Source organism: Xenopus laevis, chromosome 5S (genome assembly GCF_017654675.1).
Source record: "Xenopus laevis strain J_2021 chromosome 5S, Xenopus_laevis_v10.1, whole genome shotgun sequence".
Taxonomy (NCBI): domain Eukaryota; kingdom Metazoa; phylum Chordata; class Amphibia; order Anura; family Pipidae; genus Xenopus; species Xenopus laevis.
Window position 1 is genome coordinate 10,034,726 of NC_054380.1, and position 19,382 is coordinate 10,054,107.

General features: G+C 41.5%; 1 protein-coding gene across 1 annotated transcript in view; it reads left to right on the forward strand.

Moving 5' to 3' along the window:
- The window catches only part of ppp1cb.S (protein phosphatase 1, catalytic subunit, beta isozyme S homeolog), a 58,029-nt gene extending 38,919 nt beyond the window's left edge, over nt 1–19,110 (forward strand). The window contains exons 3-8 of the mRNA XM_018264908.2: nt 4,642–4,872; nt 5,893–5,997; nt 8,150–8,221; nt 14,887–15,038; nt 16,606–16,740; nt 18,246–19,110. Coding sequence (XP_018120397.1) covers nt 4,642–4,872; nt 5,893–5,997; nt 8,150–8,221; nt 14,887–15,038; nt 16,606–16,740; nt 18,246–18,350 — 800 coding nt within the window. The 3' untranslated portion in view covers nt 18,351–19,110. The remainder of the gene's footprint in view (nt 1–4,641; nt 4,873–5,892; nt 5,998–8,149; nt 8,222–14,886; nt 15,039–16,605; nt 16,741–18,245) is intronic.
- Nucleotides 19,111–19,382: the final 272 nt, after the last annotated feature.

The window sequence follows — 19,382 nt, forward strand, 5'->3', positions numbered from 1 at the left end:
GCCCGAAGTTTCCTCGTGAGGCGACTACGGAAAACAAAACGCTCAGAGTGCCATCCCGCCGGCGGGGAGGCAGTTCGGGGAGATTATTCGCCCTGAAGAAGAGGAGATTTGACGCCTGATGACTAATCTGCCTGTGTGCCCTGACCCTAAAAGGTGAACCGCCCATTTAAGGATCTCCTGCTTACATTGGAATCTTTTGGATAATTGATACTGTAAAGCCTGAGTTAAAAGGAACATTTTCTAATTGTATAAGCTTTCTCTGGTCTGTCTACTTAATCCTTTAAATGGACATTTTCTCCCCAGAGAGCCCTGTGTGGAGCATTGAGTGTTTAATCTGATCCTCTCTTGTGCCTCCTAAAATCCACTTTCTTCCTTTTACATTGTAACTGTCATGTTGTGGGCTCAGAACAGCAGTGTGTGTGTTTTCTGCTCTCCTACTGAGTGTGCGAAGGCTGAATCATTAGGGAAGTTGTGCTTGGGGGGGGAGAATACTGCTCTGGCCTTTGGCTAAATGTCACCCTAGGGCAGAGGCTTTCTGAGTTCTTTTGGTTTATGGCCTTTTTTTGTCCAACATTTGTTGTAAGACCCCCCCATAGCTTATGACAAGGTTATAGATGATTGGGAACATTGCAGAATTGGCCAGTTGTACAGTTATTGTACCTGTTATCCAGAATGCTTGGGACCTGTTATACAGAATGCTTGGGACCCGGGGGGGTTTTCCGAAAAACTGATCTTTCCATTATTTGGATCTTCAAATCTTAAGTCTACTAGAAAATCATGTAAACATTAAATAAACCCAATAGGCTGGTAAGGATTGATTATATCTTAGTTGGGATTAAGTACAAGGTATGTGTTCATCTAAAATCCTAATGGACCTTCAGACTTCCCCATCTTTGTGACTATTCCCAGGCCAACCCCAAAGTTTAGGAACCACGGTTTTAGGGTGTAAATTCGGCTGTGGCTTATGTTGTCGCACAAACTGAAGATACAAGAAAAGGATGTTTATGCCTGTCCAAACACTCACTAGACTTCCCGTCATATCATCCTTTCATTATAATCTCTCCACAGACATGAGGGGGCAAATTCACGAAGATTCGTAGTTGCGCCACCGTCCGCTTCGCCAGGCGTATTTTTGCCAGCGCTACGCAAATTCACTAAAATCCGAAGTTACGCTCAGGGGAAGTGTAAGGTTGCGAAATTGCACTAGCGTTAATTCACCAAGAAAAGCGAAGTTACGCTAGCAATACGGCGCCAAATTGAAGTTACAATGGAGGTATATGTAGCATCACTACAGAAGCCTGGGAAACCTTCAAAACAGCAAATAAAATTGTTATTTTGCCCTACACATGTGCCCACTGTATAGTTAAGGTCCCATGAGTTAGGAAATGTAGGGGGAAGGAGGGGAGCCCCAAAAATTTTTTTCGATCTTTTTCAGCCTATCACCCAGAAAAAAACGCCAGCGTTTTTTGGGACTTAGAAAAATGTTTAATGTTTTTGAAGCAATCCCTATCTACTCTATTGCACTTCGCCGGGTCTGAGGTGGCGAAGGAAGTCTGGCGTAAAAGGTAGCGTTCATAAAAATGCGCACGTTAGTGAATTTGCATAGTTACGTCCGTTGCGCAAATTTGGCAGGCGTAAGGGTGCGAAGTAACACTAGCGAATTTACAGACAGAATAGAGTGGATTCGACCAGACTGTTCAATCACTAAGCCTCCGTCCAATGAAGCCAATATCAAATAGAACGAGAAATAGATGAATTTCAGTCCAACGACACAACATGAAACATGTTGTGTCGAATAAAGCACTGATTTTGCAGCAACCCACTGCGTTGGACTGAAATACATCACTTTCTTGTTCTACTAGCAAATTTACGCCAGTGTCCGTTCTGTGGGCAACGTGTAATGTGCACTGGTTATCGGATAAAAAAAAGTGGGTGAGTGATGATGTTTGAAACAAAGCAAATACAGAGAGATTGGGTCACTCACTTTGTCTTTTGTGTATTGATGTGACATGATATCATGACAAGGACAGCGCGGCATCTCCAAACACACAACTCCACACACATCTCCTTACAGAAACAGGCCAGACTGTATTCATTATTAGCTGACTCGCTGCCTTTTTATTGTTTTGGCTTTAAATACTGGGAGTAGTAGTAGTTCATGGCAGTTGCAGTCTCCCTTGTGTTTATTTGTTTGAGAGCCTGGAACTGTTTGTGCCATTTACTGTCTGTACTTTGAACAGGACACAAATAACATTCTGAAACAACACTTTATGGGCCTTGGTGTTCTGCAGCTTTCCCCATAGCATTTTCTTCTGTAGCTGCTTCTCTTGGTCCCCAACATTGGGAAGAGCTGGGTGGCTAGAGTCGGCCCAATAGAACATCACAAGCTCAGAACTTTCTCCATAGGAACAGAAATGGTTCTCTGTGGTGTTCAGTAGATCTCTGTGATGCCCCTTATAAATGTAAAATACTTCCTACAATAAAAGCGGAAGGACCCTTGTTTTAACCCAGTGGGAAAAGACATTACAGTTCAATCAAATGACTCTCTAATCAATGTTTGGTTTGTAGTTCAGTGGGACACTGTCTCATTGATCACCTGCTGAATGGTCTCTGCTGGTTGCACACAACTGAATTCTCTTCTGCATTATTAAGCGGTTTTCCCACGGGTCCTTATGTGTTATGTTTATTAGACCCTTCTTTGCTTTCTTAATAAACCAGTATTTTGGTATGTAAAGAGCCTCAAATGCCTACAAAGATCCAGCCAGTATGAATAGTATGAATATTTAGCTCATTTCCAGCCCTCCACCTTTAAATGCTGCATTATTTCTTTTTCTTTGGTTGTCCATATGCTGGAGGGATCACCTGTATTTGAATGAGAAGCATTGTATGACTATAGCACTGTATATGGTGCCAGGCTTGATAAATGGACAGTTCTGGTAACTGTGACTCAATTTATTCCATTAAAAATTGCCCAGAGTGACCTCTATGGAAATTGCTAAAAAACACATACCAGGCTGGCATCTCTGGGCTCAGAACTATAAAACACATACCAGGCTGGCATCTCTGGGCTCAGAACTATAAAACAAAATACCAGTCTGCCATCTCTGGGGCCAGAACTACAAAACAAAAAACTGAGCAATGATGAGCAAAATTTCTTGCCAGGTTTCACTACAAAAACAAAAAACACCCATAGACTGCAATGTATTGTACAAAAAAAGTCTGCACAGGAAAAAAAAGTCGCACACACACACACACACACACACACACACACAAAAACATTTCCTAAATATTCGTGAAAGCGATTTTCTTATAACCAGTGAGCTCTGTTCATATTCCAGTCTCTTCAAATCAATTCATGGTTGCTAGGGTCGTTTGGACTCTAGCAACCAAATTGCTGGTGAACAACCAGAGCTGTTGAATAAAAAGCTAAATAACTCAAAAATTATAAAAAATGAAACCCATTTGTCTCAGAATATCACTCTCTATATCATACTTAAAGTTAACTCAATGGTGGACAACTCCTTTAAGGGTTGCATTGTCCTTTGAGCTTCGTGCCTAAGTGCCCATTCCTATGGCCATGATTAAGGTGCTACCCCACTGCACTGGTTAACCATAGGTATTTGCCACCTGATTTAAAGAAATCATTTTTTTTTCTGTGAAACATCTGCACTTATGGCCTTATTAACACGATCCCAGAAACCTAAATCATCATGCTGGCATGGCGACAGTTAATAAACAATCTGCTAAATGGCAGCACTGAGCCCTGTGCTATTATGAGACTGTGTTGTACTGTGTGCCCAGTAGAACTGGGAGTAGCCAGTGCTGAGCTGTTTATGCTTTTCAGCTCTTTAACTCTGTCAGTCAGTGACTTTAAAGGAGAACTAAACCCTAAAAATGAATATGGTTAAAAATGCCGTTTTATATACCGAACTTCTTGCACAAGGCTAAAGTTACAGCTTGTCAATAGCAGCAATGATCCAGGACTTCAAACTTGTCACAGGGGGTCACCATCTTGGAAAGTGTCTGTGACACTCACATGCTCTGATTGGCTGTTGAGAAGCTAAGCTTAATGCTCGTCACTAATTATCCAGCAGAAAATGAGCTTCCCTGGCTGTAATATAAGCTGATGCTACAGGTTTGCTGATTATTAAATTCTGATGCTAATTGCACTGGTTTCTGTGCTGCCATGTAGTAATTATCTGTATTAATTACTAATCAGCCTTATATTGTGACATTTCTATTCTATGTGTACTGTATATTGTGAGTGGGTTCCTAAGCTCAGTAAGTGACAGCAGCACAGAGCATGTGCAGTGAATCAGCAGAAAAGAAGATGGGGAGCTACTGGGGCATCTTTGGAGACACAGATCTTTACTGCTAAAGGGCTGTGGTTGCCTTGGGCTGGTTCAGAAGCACAAAACATAATGTACAACATTTCTAGCTACTTCTTTAGTTTAACTTTCCTTGTCCTTTAAGGGGGGCCACATGGGACACAACCGTATAGTGAGTTTGCAATTGATCCTCAGCATGCAGCTCACATTCAAAAGCAAACCGTTATGTCCCATGTGCCCTTTCCCCCTCAAGTCTCTGGTTACTGCCTGTCACTTTGTATAACTGAGCTCTTTCCTTTCTCTGTGTCTCCAGGTGATATCCATGGACAGTACACGGATTTACTGCGGTTGTTTGAATATGGTGGTTTTCCTCCAGAAGCCAATTACCTATTCCTTGGGGATTATGTGGACAGAGGGAAGCAGTCACTGGAAACCATTTGCCTGCTGCTGGCATATAAAATCAAATATCCAGAAAATTTCTTCCTTCTCAGAGGAAACCATGAGTGTGCGAGCATCAACCGGATCTACGGCTTCTATGATGAATGTGAGTTTCCCACACTGGGCTTTGTGCCGTTTACTGGGTAGTGCCAACAGCTGCCTAGCAATTCTGGGCAATACATTTAAACTTTGTGTTTGGTGAAATGTTCTTTTAGCTCTGGCGGTGTCCTTTCCTGCTGTGCACCAGTGCAACATGTCAGTGCTCTGTTGATAATAATAATTCCTTCCTTCGGACTTCAGTGGTCGCTGTAGCATCTTGTCTCTTCTCACGAATAGCTCAGTCCCCAATGGTTCGGTTCCTATGCGGGCTGCCATTCAAAGCTGAAAAGAGAGAAAAGGCACAGGATACACAGCAGATAACAGATAAGCTCTATAGAATGGGATTCTACAGAACTTATCTGTTATCTACTGTGTATCCTGTGCTTGCATGGCTGCCCCCATGGCTACACAGCAGCTTGTTTATATAAACTATAGTAGTACTTATCTGTTATCTACTGTGTATCCTGTGTTTGAATGGCTGCCCCCATGGCTACACAGCAGCTTGTTTATATAAACTATAGTAGTACTTATCTGTTATCTACTGTGTATCCTGTGCTTGAATGGTTGCCCCCATGGCTACACAGCAGCTTGTTTATATAAACTATAGTAGTACTTATCTGTTATCAACTGTGTATCCTGTGCTTGAATGGCTGCCCCCACATGACCCTGCACATGCTCAGTGTGGTCTGGGCTGCTTAGGGATAGTCATAAACAAAGCTGCTTGAGTTCTGCATGGCTCGGAAGTAAGGTGGGAGCTCCCCCTGCTGTTCATAAGTATGATTGTTTCCCTGCAGAGCAGTTAGGGACCATCTGACAATTCCTATCCACAGCAGTAAATGAAGGGAGAATTTCACTGCATACAGTCAGGTTTCTTATAAAAACGGTACACGTTTTTTAATTAAAGTATATTGGAGAAAGGTTTCTTTTTTTATTAAAGAAAGTAAAAATGGGATTTTATTTTCATGCCTTTCCTTGTCCTTTAAAAATTCATTAAACTGAACTTGTGCTTTTTCTTAATTTTTTTTAGGCAAACGGAGATTCAACATAAAACTGTGGAAGACTTTTACAGACTGCTTCAATTGCCTGCCTATTGCTGCCATTGTGGATGAAAAGATTTTCTGTTGCCATGGAGGTATGCCATCTTTTTTAGCTGAGCGACTGTCTAAGCCCTTTTGTAATGTGTGTGTAATTCAAGCATTTTTTTTCTATAAATACTAGGAATTTGTTTGGTGAAATATGATTTACGGTAGAACCCTCATTTTATGTTTTTCAGGGGACCAGGAAAAAAATTATGTAAAGTCCAGGGAAATGTGTTAAAGTAACTTTTTCTTCAAGTACTGAAAGGATATAAGCACAGAAGTCCAGTTTACTTTGAGATACGATATTTAGTGTGTTTTATAACAAGGGTTAAACATTGCAGTGTTAGTTACACTATGGGGGGCACGTGCAAGACTCTCTGTCAGTCACATACACAACCTAAAGCAATAAGTGATTGGTGCAGGTCTGTATAAGGGGCAGACTCATTGCAATTGATCATTTACAGACAGAACCATGGCACAATATACATCTGGTTAGTATTTTAACCCTCTTTATTTCACTAATAATGACATTCATATAGGAAAAAAGCAGTTTTTGGGAACATCAGGACAAAATTTTGATGTAAAATCCGGGAAAACATTACTTAAAATCAGGGAAATGCACCCATTGAAATTAGGGATGCACCGAATCCAGGATTCGGTTCTGGATTCAGCCAGGATTCGGCTTTTTTCAGCAGGATTCGGATTTGGTCGAATTCTTCTGCCAGGCTGAACCGAATCCTAATTTGCATATGCAAATTAGGGGCAGGGAGGGAAATTGAGTGACTTTTTGTCACAAAACAAGGAAGTAAAAAACGGTTTTCCCTTCCCACCCCTAATTTGCATATGCAAATTCGGATTTGGTTCGGTATTTGGCCGAATCTTTCGCAAAGGATTCGGGGGTTCGGCCGAATCTAAAATAGTGGATTCGGTACATCCTTAATTGAAATGCATTATAAATTGGTGGGACCACAATTAAAATAAAATGCAGGGAAACTTAAAATCAGGGGACTTTAAGGGCAGAGACTATTTAGTCGCCAGGCAACAAATCTCCTTTTCTTCGGGCGACTTATCACCCCGAACTCCCTTCTTGCCGGCTAGAATCTAAATCGCCAGCAGGATGGCACTTGGGGCACTTCGTTTTCCGAATGTGCCTCACAAGGAAACTTCGGAAAATAAAGCGATCTGAGTGCCAGCCGGTGATTTAGATTCTAGCCAGCGGGAAGGCTTTTCGTGGAGATTAGTCACTCGAAGAAGAGGTGCTTTGTTACTTATGAATGTACAAGTGGTTTAAGTCCACCTTCAGTCTTCATAATTTGATCAGACCTTCAGACCTTAGGTTGTGCGTATATAAAAATTGTCTCATGATATTGTAAGAACAAATATCACCCCTAACTGACCCTCAAGTTTTGCTCACCTGTTTGAAAGGAAAAAATTCTGCCCAGATCTGACCTTAAAAAAAAAAAAAAAAAAAAAAAAAAGTTAAAGGAGAACTACCAAAAGCCCCCTCCCCCCAATCTTGCATGCATTGCCCCCTCTCCTCCCTCCCCACGATGTGCTTTAGTTTAAAATAAACCCTTTTAAAAATTCTGACCCTTAAAGGAGAATTTAACCCGTAACACAAAAAAACCCTACCCTACGTAGACCCCCCCCCCCCACAACCTACCTGGTGCAAATGCCCCTAACTTTTTACTTATCCCTTGGGCAGCCATCTTCTTTTCTTCATTAAACTTCAGAAGCAGACTGAAAAACTGTCGGCTTCCAAAGTTTAATGAAGAAAAGAAGATGGCTGCCGTGTTCTCCCGAGGACAGAATCTGCACCGAAGGATAAGTAAAAAGTTGGGGTCATTTGCCCCGGGTACCAGGCAGGCTGAGGGGGGGGGGTCTACGTAGGGTAGGGGTTTTTTTATGTTACGGGTTGAATTCTCCTTTAAATGCAGAGAAGCACAGCGTTGCTCCCAGTCACCATCTTCTGGATCTTTATATAGTCTTCGGGTCTCTCCACCGTCACGAAGCCTGCCGGAACATGTGCAGTTTGGCCATGTCAGGAATTGGCTTCATCTGCGAATGCTCAAATCGGCGTTGAGACCCCAAAGACCACACAAAGATACGGAAGATGGCGACCGGGAGATGAATGGCATACACTCTCCATGTGCCATAGCTCATGGAGACATACACTAATCTTTTTTTTATCCTTAATTGTTTCAGGTCTGTCACCAGATCTGCAGTCCATGGAACAAATTCGCAGAATCATGAGACCAACAGATGTTCCCGACACAGGTAAGATGGGTTGCCATCAGTTCAATTCCCTTCTGGTGGGGTCACAATGCATAAAATATTCAATATAAACAATGAATTTATACTTTATTCTCTACATACTTTCTTCAATAGACTGGGTTGAAAGCTGCCAAATTGCATTGCAGTATGAAAGCATAGCCCATTATATGCAGTGACAGTTCATTGCATTTATATTCCCTGGTTAGAAGCAGAGCCGCTCCATGTGTAGCCCCAGTGTGTGCAGATGAGCAGCCGTGAGTCCTTGCTCAGTGACATTACACAGCCTTGCAGGACAGCTGCCAACTCTTTAGAATGCCAGATATAAATAGCAGCCTGGAGAAGCCTCATTGAAATTCAAGAAGAGCATTGCTCACCCCTAGCTAGTAAAATAATACAGCCGTGGTGCTTGGATTTCATATTAAAGTAGATCTGTCACTTCAAAACAACTGGTCAGTATCTACATTACCAACATCACTTCTGGGCGGAAACAATAGGCTTCAGTGTATTTTGGTTTCTGTCCCTTCGTAGTATGAGCTTTGATTTTTTTTCTCAGTACTTTAAAGGGATTGTCATGATTTTTACGATGTAGTTTTTATTTCTAAATTACACTGTTTACACTGCAAATAATTCACTCTACAATATAAAATTTCATTCCTGAACCCGCAAGTGTATTTTTAGTTGTAATATTGGTGTGTAGGTGCATCTCGGGTCATTTTGCCTGATCATGTGCTTTCAGAAAGAGCCAGCACTTTAGGATGGAACTGCTTTCTGGCAGGCTGTTGTTTCTCCTACTCAATGTAACTGAATGTGTCTCAGTGGGACCTGGATTTTACTATTGAGTGTTGTTCTTAGATCTACCAGGCAGCTGTTATCTTGTGTTAGGGAGCTGCTATCTGGTTACCTTCCCATTGTTCTGTTGTTAGGCTGCTGGGGGGGGGGATATCACTTTGACATACAAAGTAGAAAAGGGTTTGGCCGCTCCAGACTTACCCCCTGTGTGTATAAATTAGTACAGCTATTAGATGTACCGGGTGCTCAGCCGCCAGGGTTCCCACTGTAATCAGATATGCAAGAGGATAGAAATGCGGGACTCTGGTTAAAAAGAAGGTGGTTTATTGCAATCAACATCACCTGACACGTTTCAGGCGCAACTCCCTTAATCATAGGCTTTTTAACCGGAGTGCCGTCTTTCTATCCTCTTGCATATCACTTAACTTGCAGTAAAGAGTGACTGACGCTTATCAGAGCACAAGTCACATGACTGGGGGCACCTGGAAAACTGACATGTCTCGCCCCATGTTAGATTTCAAATTTTAAATATAAAAAAAATGGATTTCAGTGCAGAATTCTGCTGGAGCAGCGCTTTTACCTTATGCGTTTTGATTAAAACAATCATACAGTGTATATCATAGCCTGCTGATTCATCACAACACAACTAATGAAATATGTGACCCCGTGGGTCCCGTGCGGATCAGATCTTCTGTGCAGAGAAATTGAAAGCACCAGGTGCACATTCACAAGCTGATTTTTACTCGAAAACCCCTCACATGTGTTTTTAGAAGTGTAAGCAGATACAATGCTCAGTGCTGCCCCCCCCCCCTTTATAGGGCCACCCTTCTTAACTTCTGCTTGTGCCTTTAGGAATGTGACCCTTTTTTAATGGCCTGTGCTACAAACACAGTTACCGAACTACTGTCCTATGTTGAAATGCTGCCATACACCGGATGCGCAAATTATTTGCTTATGTATGGGGCCCTCCTGATTGCCTGCCCAACTGATATCTCACCAGAAATGTTAGATTGAGTCGGGTAAGGACTGCACTGGAACATGGATGAAATTAGGGGCGTATTTATATTAAAGGGGACCTGTCACCCGAAAAAAAATATTCCAAATCCTATTTTATCACATAAGTCAAGCAAAATAAACTTTAATTACACTATATAAAGTATTTGAATCTTGTTTCCTTCAGTCTGGGAATTCATAATTATAACAAGCAGGCAGGAGCCATATTGTGGACACTGTTATTAAGACAAGTCTTGTATCATCTCAGAATCTTGTTTGTGCACCAGAATGGGGGACCTGATGTCCATCCCCATGTCCTGGCTACACAATTAAATGGTGAAGAGAATGGGGGAATGTGGGGAGAGCAATGACATCTAGGAAGTGCTGAATGGAAAGTGAAAGTAATTGCCTGCCCCGCCTCTTTGCCTAGACATAGAGGAGGGGCATACAATAATTGATTGACAGCTTAGATTTTTAAATGAGCCTACAACAGCTATGAATACATTTATAAAAAAAAAAAGAATTTGGATTTCATGTTAAACTTAAAAAGGACTTTTATACAGATTTTTATGTCTGGGTGACAGGTCCTCTAGGACGGCACAGTTTTGAGAGCGGCCCTCGGGGGGGGGGGGGGCTATTTTTACGTTTTTGTTTTTTTTTAAATCCCCCCCACTCATCGCCACGGATTTCCATAGGAAATCCGGAGCTGGGGGGAGAGGGGTAAGGGGGCCCAAGGAATTGCACAGAAGTTTTTGTTTTTTTTAAATCCCCCCCCACTCATCGCCACGGATTTCCATAGGCCGGGTTTAGGTCTGATGCCTAGGGTGTCATCAGACCTAAATACAGCCCTGGATGCAATCTTCTCCTGACTAGTCTCCATAGACCTTCCGTATTACTGAGCCAAGAGGCCAAACAGTCATGGCCCAGATGTATGTATGTATGTATATTTTTATTTGTAAAGCGCTCCTTGAGGGCAAAGCACTGTACAACAAAACAATAAATTAGTAATAACAAACAAGGGGTCATAAAAATAAAAAGTAACAATAAATGCATTATTAGAATACAATTCACATAAATATAAAATATAATTACAATGCAGATTAAGTGCTCAGTGTCAAGGAAACAAGGCTAGAGGACCCTACCCCGTAGGGCTTACAGTCTAAATGGGAGGGTGACATACAGACACAATTCAGAGGGGTAATAAGGTGCTGTGGGTTACAGTTTGTTACACTGTTATATAAGTGCCAGTTCAGGTGTTATCCAGGTGCTCCCAGAGGTAGTCTGAGTTTTGTTTTAGATCATCTCATTTCGGGACCCTGCCAAATGAGCAGCTTTTTAGGTGTATGGGCAGTTGTAGGGCAGTAGCCAGTCTGATATCCCTTATTGGGAAGCTTACAAAGACATGCTGCTTCTGGCCACATCCAAGTAAAAGGAGTTTTCTCTTCAGCCTTATACCCACATGTGCCAGGAGATTCCCGTTTGCTGAACATCGGATTTAATTTCCTACAATATAAACAGGATTGATACCATGTGCTGGTGGCAGTTTTCCAACATCCCAAGCCAAAATGCATGTAACCCTGCCAGGCTTCCAAACAACGATGTGCCCAAAGAGTTCAGCACATTTGAATCCGGTCCTGTCTTCCCTCTGGCTTCACACAACTCCTCAGACTGGAATAGCTAGCCTGGTATCTTCCGGAAGGCTCTCGTTTTTATTGCCACTTGTGAAGAAATGGAACATACCAGACTGGTTTGGGTAAGGGGACAGGAATGGAATTTTTTCTTTCCATGTCAGGAGCACATCGGCTTGGGAAATAAGACTTGGGAACTTTGAAGCCAATCTCGTGTTGCATTATCTAATCATATAAACTTAGTGAGTTACGACTCTGATAGAGGGGAAGCTGCATTGCCTACTATTTAAAGGGATACTGTCATGGAGAAAAAAAAAATCAAAACACATCAGTTAAGAGTGCTGCAGAATTCTGCACTGAAATCCGTTTGTCAAAAGAGCAAACAGATTTTGTTTTTATACTTAATATTGAAATCTGACATGGGACTAGTAATATTGTCCGTTTCCCAGCTGCCCCCAGTTATCTGACTTGTGCTCTGATAAACTTCAGTCACTCTTTACTGCTACACTGCAAGATGGAGTGATATCAACCCCCCCCCCCAAACAATGAGAAGGTAACCAGATAGCAGCTCCCAAACACAAGATAACAGCTGCCTGGTAGATCTAAGAACAGCATTCGATAGTAAAATCCAGGTCCCACTGTAACACATTCAGTTACATTGCTGGCTCTTTCTGAAAGCACATGACCAGGCAAAATGACCTGAAATGCACCTACACACCACTCGTTTATAAGGATATAATTTACAAGATATGATGGCTTTTGTGTAGATTATATATATATATTATCTATATCTATATCTATATATATATATATATATATATATATATATATATATATATATATATATATATATATATATATATATATCTATATATATATATATATATCTATATATATATATATATATATATATATATATATCTCAAGAATAATGTGTGAAACATCTGCAAGTGTTAAGCATGTTGTAAGAGTTAATCCCATCTTATCCCAAGGACAGGTGTATGAAGTTTAGGAGGTAGAGCAGAACATTTCCATGCCCGTGACACAAGGCTTACACATGACAGCAGTTGAATAATCTCTTGTGACCATCTCTAAGTACAAACACATTACTGACCTTGTAGAATATCTGTTGTCACTGTGAAAGCCTTGCCATCTTCTTGATTATTTCTTTCTTCCATAGAGCACAGGCCACAGGTATTCTCTTACAGACACAATGAACGCTGGCTGTAGGAACAGGACTAAAATGTGAATGATTTTATTGTAAATGTCATGTTTTATTATTATTTTGTGGTTTGGGCTGTTTATCTTCTCCTCCTCCATATAAATTACATGTTCATAATGTAGGTATGTGAGACTGCAAGAAATTCTGCTTTCCCACTTGGTAGGTGTAGTCGGCAACCAACTGTGTTTGTTGAGCCCAGAATGTGCACATCTTGAATGCATTTGCTTTCCAAATCTTGCGCTCACCTGATTACAGTAATTAAAGAAAATGGTGCAAAAAGCCAATTTTAGCATTACCAAAGCGTAATAAATCCAATAAGTAACAAACAGAAATAATAAAGTGGAGAAAATATACTCACAGTTCACCCCCAGTCTATGTGTGCATGTATATGAAGCAACAACAAAAGTTGTGAGTTTTGTCACAACTAAAGAGTGTTGAAAAATACAAATACATCTACAGTATTAGGACACTACAGATGGAGGCCTGGCCTGCACCAGACATTACTGTTACACTTAAAGGGATTCTGTCCTGATTTTTATGTTTTTATTTCTAAATTACACGGTACACTGCAAATAATTCACTGTACCATATAAAATGTCATTCCTGAACCAGCAAGTGTATTTAGTTGTAATATTGGTGTGTAGGTGCATCTCAGGTTATTTTGCCTGGTCATGTGCTTTCAGAAAGAGCCAACACTTTAGGATGGAACTGCTTTCTGGCAGGCTGTTGTTTCTCCTACTCAATGTAACTGAAGGAGTCGTAATAAAAGTCAAAATGAAGTGCCACACTCACACTAATCCGCTGTTTGAAGCGTCTGGTGCACGCTGTGATCCTCTCTGCAGAGGTTGAATCCACACGACAATAATTGTTGCAGCAGCACTCCGAACCTTGATTTAGTGCAAAAAACACGGCAACATTTCGGGCTATACCAGCCCTTTATCAAGCCTAGTGTATTGTGTAACAAACGTGATTAAATAGGGGTTTAGGGGGAGGGTTTCCCAGTGAGTCACCACCTCCCAATCATGAGACACAATTCGCAGCAGTCTCAGTAAAATTAATAAATATTGTGTCCATAATAAATTTTGTGTCCATAATAAATGTCTTTTAAGACAGGTCTCCATGGTTAATACTCCAACCGGTGTGCTAAAGAATTGTTATTCCAGCTAGTGATAGTCCAGTATAAAATGCCATATACAAAATTGTGTAGGTGATCATAAAAATCAATTAAATATTAAAATATTATGACTAACTCGCATATTTTGCTCTATCACTGGAGTTCTGGATGTCTATAGTTGTCAGGACACCAGCAAATTCCAGGCTAGGAGCAGTGCTAAAATGTGAAATATAAATGAATTACTGTATATACTCGAGTATAAGCAGAGTTTTTCAGCCCCCAAAATATGCTGAAAACCTCTACCTCGGCTTATACTCGGGTCAAGCGCAAAAACGGTCGCCCAAGAATAGTCGCCGGCGTCCATGAATAGTCTCCAAGAATGGTCGCCGGCATCCAAAAACGAGACGCCGGCACCTCCAATGGGAGCAGAAACCCTCAATTTTTTGATTGAAACTTACCAGAAGCTGCTGCATTTCTCACCCTCGGCTTATACTCGAGTCAATAAGCTTTCCCAGTTTTTGGAGGTAAAATTAGGTACCTCGGCTTATACTCCAGACAGCTTATACTCGAGTATATACGGTCGAATAAATGTGAGTTATATAGATAGAGCAGTTCGACCATATAAGGCAATGCTTAATAATTGAAACCTTGTATATTACATAAAGACATCTCATTACACAAAAATGACCTTGTTACACAAAAGCACAATGTACAGAAAATGACCATATCAAATAAATGTTTCGGGAGTGTATTCTCTATTCAATCATACGTTAAGCCCTGGGGGATTAAATAGAGAATACACTCCCGAAACATTTATTTGATATGGTCATTTTCTGCACATTGTGCTTTTGTGTAACAAGGTCATTTTTTTTTCCCCCATGACCGTATTCCTTTAAGTAACATTATTCCTTTACTTGCCCAGGGTTGCTGTGTGACTTACTGTGGTCAGATCCAGATAAAGATGTGCAAGGCTGGGGCGAGAATGATCGTGGCGTTTCCTTCACATTTGGAGCAGACGTCGTTAGTAAATTCCTGAATCGCCACGATCTAGATCTGATCTGTCGGGCCCATCAGGTAGGTGTCTGTTCTTCCCCTGTGTGTGCAATTGTGCTTTTTCTAAAATAAATTTTCTAAATGCAGGTCAAGTAAGGAAGCAAACTCACCTTGTGTAGTGCATCCATGTGTTTGTATGTTTGGGTGAAATGCAAATACCAACAACAGTCCTTGCATCCTTACTAGCAGCTTAAAGGGGAACTATCGTGAAAATTTTAATTTAATATTCGCTTAAGCATACTGAAATAATAAACTTTCTACATACAATCAATGCAAAATTCTGTACCCTTTCTGAAATAAAGTAATCCTCATTCTGTCTTCATTCAGGAGTTGGGTGTCGGATGAATGAACCAATATATCTTATAGGGGGGCTCCTTTTGCCTAGAAGATGTATTAGAGATCAATCTGTTAAAATCACCAGACATCATGGGGCACATTTACTAATGGTCAAATATCGAGGGTTAATTAGCCCTCGATATTCGACCGTCTAAGTAAAATCCTTTGAATATCGAAGTTGAAGGATTTACCGTAAATACTTTGTTCAATCGAAGGAAAAATCGTCGAACGTTGAAGGATTTTAATCCATCGATTGAACGATTTTCCTTCGATCAGAAAATTGTTAGAAAGCCTCTGGGGACCTTCCCCATAGGCTAACATATTGATGTTCGGTAGGTTTTAGTTGGCGAAGTAGGGGGTCGAAGTTTTTTTTAAAGAGACAGTACTTCGACTATCGAATAGTTGAACGATTTTTAGTTCGATTCGAAGTCGTAGTCCATGGTCGAAGTAGCCAAAAAAAAGTTTGAAATTCAACGTTTTTGTTTTCTTCTATTCCTTCACTCGAGCTAAGTAAATGTGCCCCTATGTCTCTCTACATGCAGAATTTGTGCAACCAGTTATTTTGTTAGATTTTGTTTGCACTGGAATCAGTTATGTGAGTGAGCTCTAATACATCTGCTAGGAAAGAAAAAACCCCTATAAGATATATTGGATCTAACTGTCGATAAATATCTGACACCCAACTGCTGCATGAAGAGAGAATGAAGAGAAACCGATGCTGAGAGAGGAATAGTGAACATAAACTTGATTATTTCATAACAATGCAGAATTTTTAATTGATTGTATTTAGAAAGTTTCTTACTTAAGTATTAGGAAGCTTATATACATTTTTTATTTTTGCTATAGTTCCCCTTTAAGCAGATACATGTCTCTCATTCTAGGTGGAAGTCTTTGCTGGAGCAGCTTTTCGTAATAAAATAAAACCGGTACCATTATTTTGTCCTCTTAAGTGGCAGTCACATGGATATACTGGCCCAAGTGCCATCCCGAATCAAACTGGGTCTGATCTGTACACATTCCCCTGTTGTGTTCATTCATAGCAGCAGCATTTAAACCGACAGAAACCCATAGCAGCCTGACCTGTAGCAGAAACGCAGGAGATCAGAGTAAGCTGAGCAAGCAAATTGTTAGACAAAACCCCATATTCCTGATAAAGCAAAGTATATGGCAATATTCTCCATTAGCTGTGGCCGTACGTGTCTTTTTAAGGATAATATATCTACATCACGAGGACTTTTTTTCTGTTTAACAGGTGGTAGAAGATGGGTATGAATTCTTTGCCAAGCGTCAGCTGGTCACCCTCTTCTCTGCTCCCAATTATTGTGGCGAGTTTGATAACGCCGGGGGCATGATGAGCGTCGATGAGACCTTGATGTGCTCTTTTCAGGTATTGCTTGTAGGGCAAATATCACTTGGTATTTGACTCACACTTTTTTTTCTGTAAAGTAAGTTTGTGTTAGGGAGCTGCTATCTGGTTACCTTCCTATTGTTCTGTTGTTAGGCTGCTGGGGGGGGGGTTGATGTCAATCCAACTTGCAGTAAAGAGTGACTAAAGTTTTTCAGAGCACAAGTCACATGACTGGAGGCAGCTGGGAAACTGACAATATGTCTAGCCCCCATGTCAGATTTCAAAATTAAATATAAAAAATCCGTTTGCTCTTTTGAGAAATGGATTTCAGCGCAAAATTCTGCTGGAGCAGCACTATTAACTGATGCGTTTTGAAAAAAAAAAAAAAAATTCCCATGACAGTATCCCTATAAATAAAAGCAAGAAACTGCCTAATGCTGGCCATGAACTGCCAGATCCTCTTGTTAGAGGTTGCCAAACAAGGGGATATGGGCCCAGTTTGACCATTTATATGATGGCAAAATCAAGCTGATCCACTTGTTGGCCCTGGGAGCCAACAGAGACACCTAATCAGTTCGCCAGTGCAATAATTGGGCAGGATTTTCAGACTTGCCTTGTTGATATCTGGGTAATTTTGAGTCAGGCTTTGGTCAGACAGGCCTGTCTGGGGGGGCCCCCATACACGGACCAGTACGTTACCGACTTGCTTGGCACAAGCCTGATATAAACCCGTAGTTTAAAAAAACCCTCCCCCCTCCTACCCTGGGTAGGCCCTCCCTCCAGCCTACCTGCCCCCACCCCGGGCAAATGCCCTTAATTTTTTACTCACCCCTCTGTTCAGATTCTGGCAGCCATCTTCCTTCTTCAGTCTTACAGAAGTTTCAGCGCATGTGCAGCTGGAGCAAATTTCCGGTCCCAAACCACTGCGCATGTGGCGAACAAATTTTTTCTGAAAAGGCACATGCGCCGAAAAATGCGGTCAGTACACGAAGATTAACATAGAAGAAGAAGATGGTTGCGCTAACTCAGAGGCCAAAACCTGTACAGAGGGGTGATTGAAAAATTAGGGGCATTTGCCCACTGGGGGGGAGCAGGGAGGGGGGGTCTACCCAGGATTGGGCGGGGAGGGTTTTTTAAACTACGGGTTGATTTCTTCTTTAAGGGCAGAGACACACAGGCAGATTCGGGGGGATTAGGGGCAATTAATCTCCCAGAACTGCCTTCTCGCCGGCTAGAATGAAAATTGCCGGCGGGATGGCACTAGGAGCGACTCGTTTTCCGAAGTTGCCTCATGAGGAAACTTCGGGCGACTTTGGAAAATTAAGCGCTCAGAGTGCCATCCTGCCGGCGATTTTCATTGAAGCCGGCGGGAAGGCAGTTCGGGGAGATAAATCAACTAATCTCCCAAAATCTGCCCGTGTCTCTGCCCTAAATTTGTGAGAGGCTATAAAATAAAGCATACTTTAGTACTCCCGCTTGCATTGCTTACATTTACATTACAAATACACCTGCTGTTGTGATGATGATCTATTTTTGAATTCCAGATTTTGAAACCATCGGAAAAGAAAGCAAAATACCAATACGGGGGATTGAACTCTGGCCGCCCAGTGACGCCTCCTCGGACAGCCAATCCCCCAAAGAAGAGGTGAAGTGGATAGCCGCACGATGAAACACCATGTGATCTCCATCAAGACAAACTCCACCTTATAATAAGTGTGCACTGTAACATCACCCAGCCATTCTGATCCCCCTTTTACAACATCACCTGCATTTACCTTCATGAGACGGGTAAAAGATTATCAGATAGAGAAAAACGTAACAAAAAAAAGGCCTAAACCAAATTGTCCAAAATTGCAGCATTAAATAAGCACCTTATACAGGCTGATTTGCTGTTGCCGACTCATCGCTGCACAAATAAATGCTGAGGGCCCTGAGAGGTGCGCAGGAAATTCGGCAATTCTGAAAGCCAAAGTTCTATGATAACATTCTCTCTTATTCGCTTTACTGGCTGAATCTTCAGTGCATCCACCAACTGACCATAACCGCAGGAATTAATACGATTTTTTTTTTTATTATTCCTATTCAAACATCCAGCGCCAGAGGAGTTTGCAGTGCACGGGTGCCCACTCCTCTGGCTTTGAAGGGGTTAAACTTTATCGTTGCCTCTAATGTTCACTGCTTTTACCTTCTTTACTCTGTGTGTGTGTGTGTGTGTGTGTAATTAGCCATCGTTTCCAGGTTGCACCAACTGTTCACCAACGTGTGCTCTGCAGTATTTGGCCACTCCCCCTTCAACAAGCTTTGTTTTTGTGTTTATTTTTTCTTCTGTTTTTCTTTTTGTCTGTTGACACATGACCACTTTTTCCCCGTTAATCGGCTCTGACATTAAAGATGACTTTTGCTCCTTGCTATGAATGGTCTGTGCCAAAGTTTATGTTGACTGCTTGCCCTCCGATATGTTCAGCTTTGAGGGCAATGAACGGATAGTTGCGCAGAAGAGTTAACAAAATGTATCAACTCTCAACGATGAACATCACCCGGCCTCCATCGCTTACACAACTCGCTCAGACGTCTCCGTGAGTCTTAACCTTTACCTCTCGCGGGAAGGGTATTTGTTTGTACTTTATTTTATAGTCCATTAAAGGAATTCAGTGTAAAAATAAAAACTGGATAAATAGGCT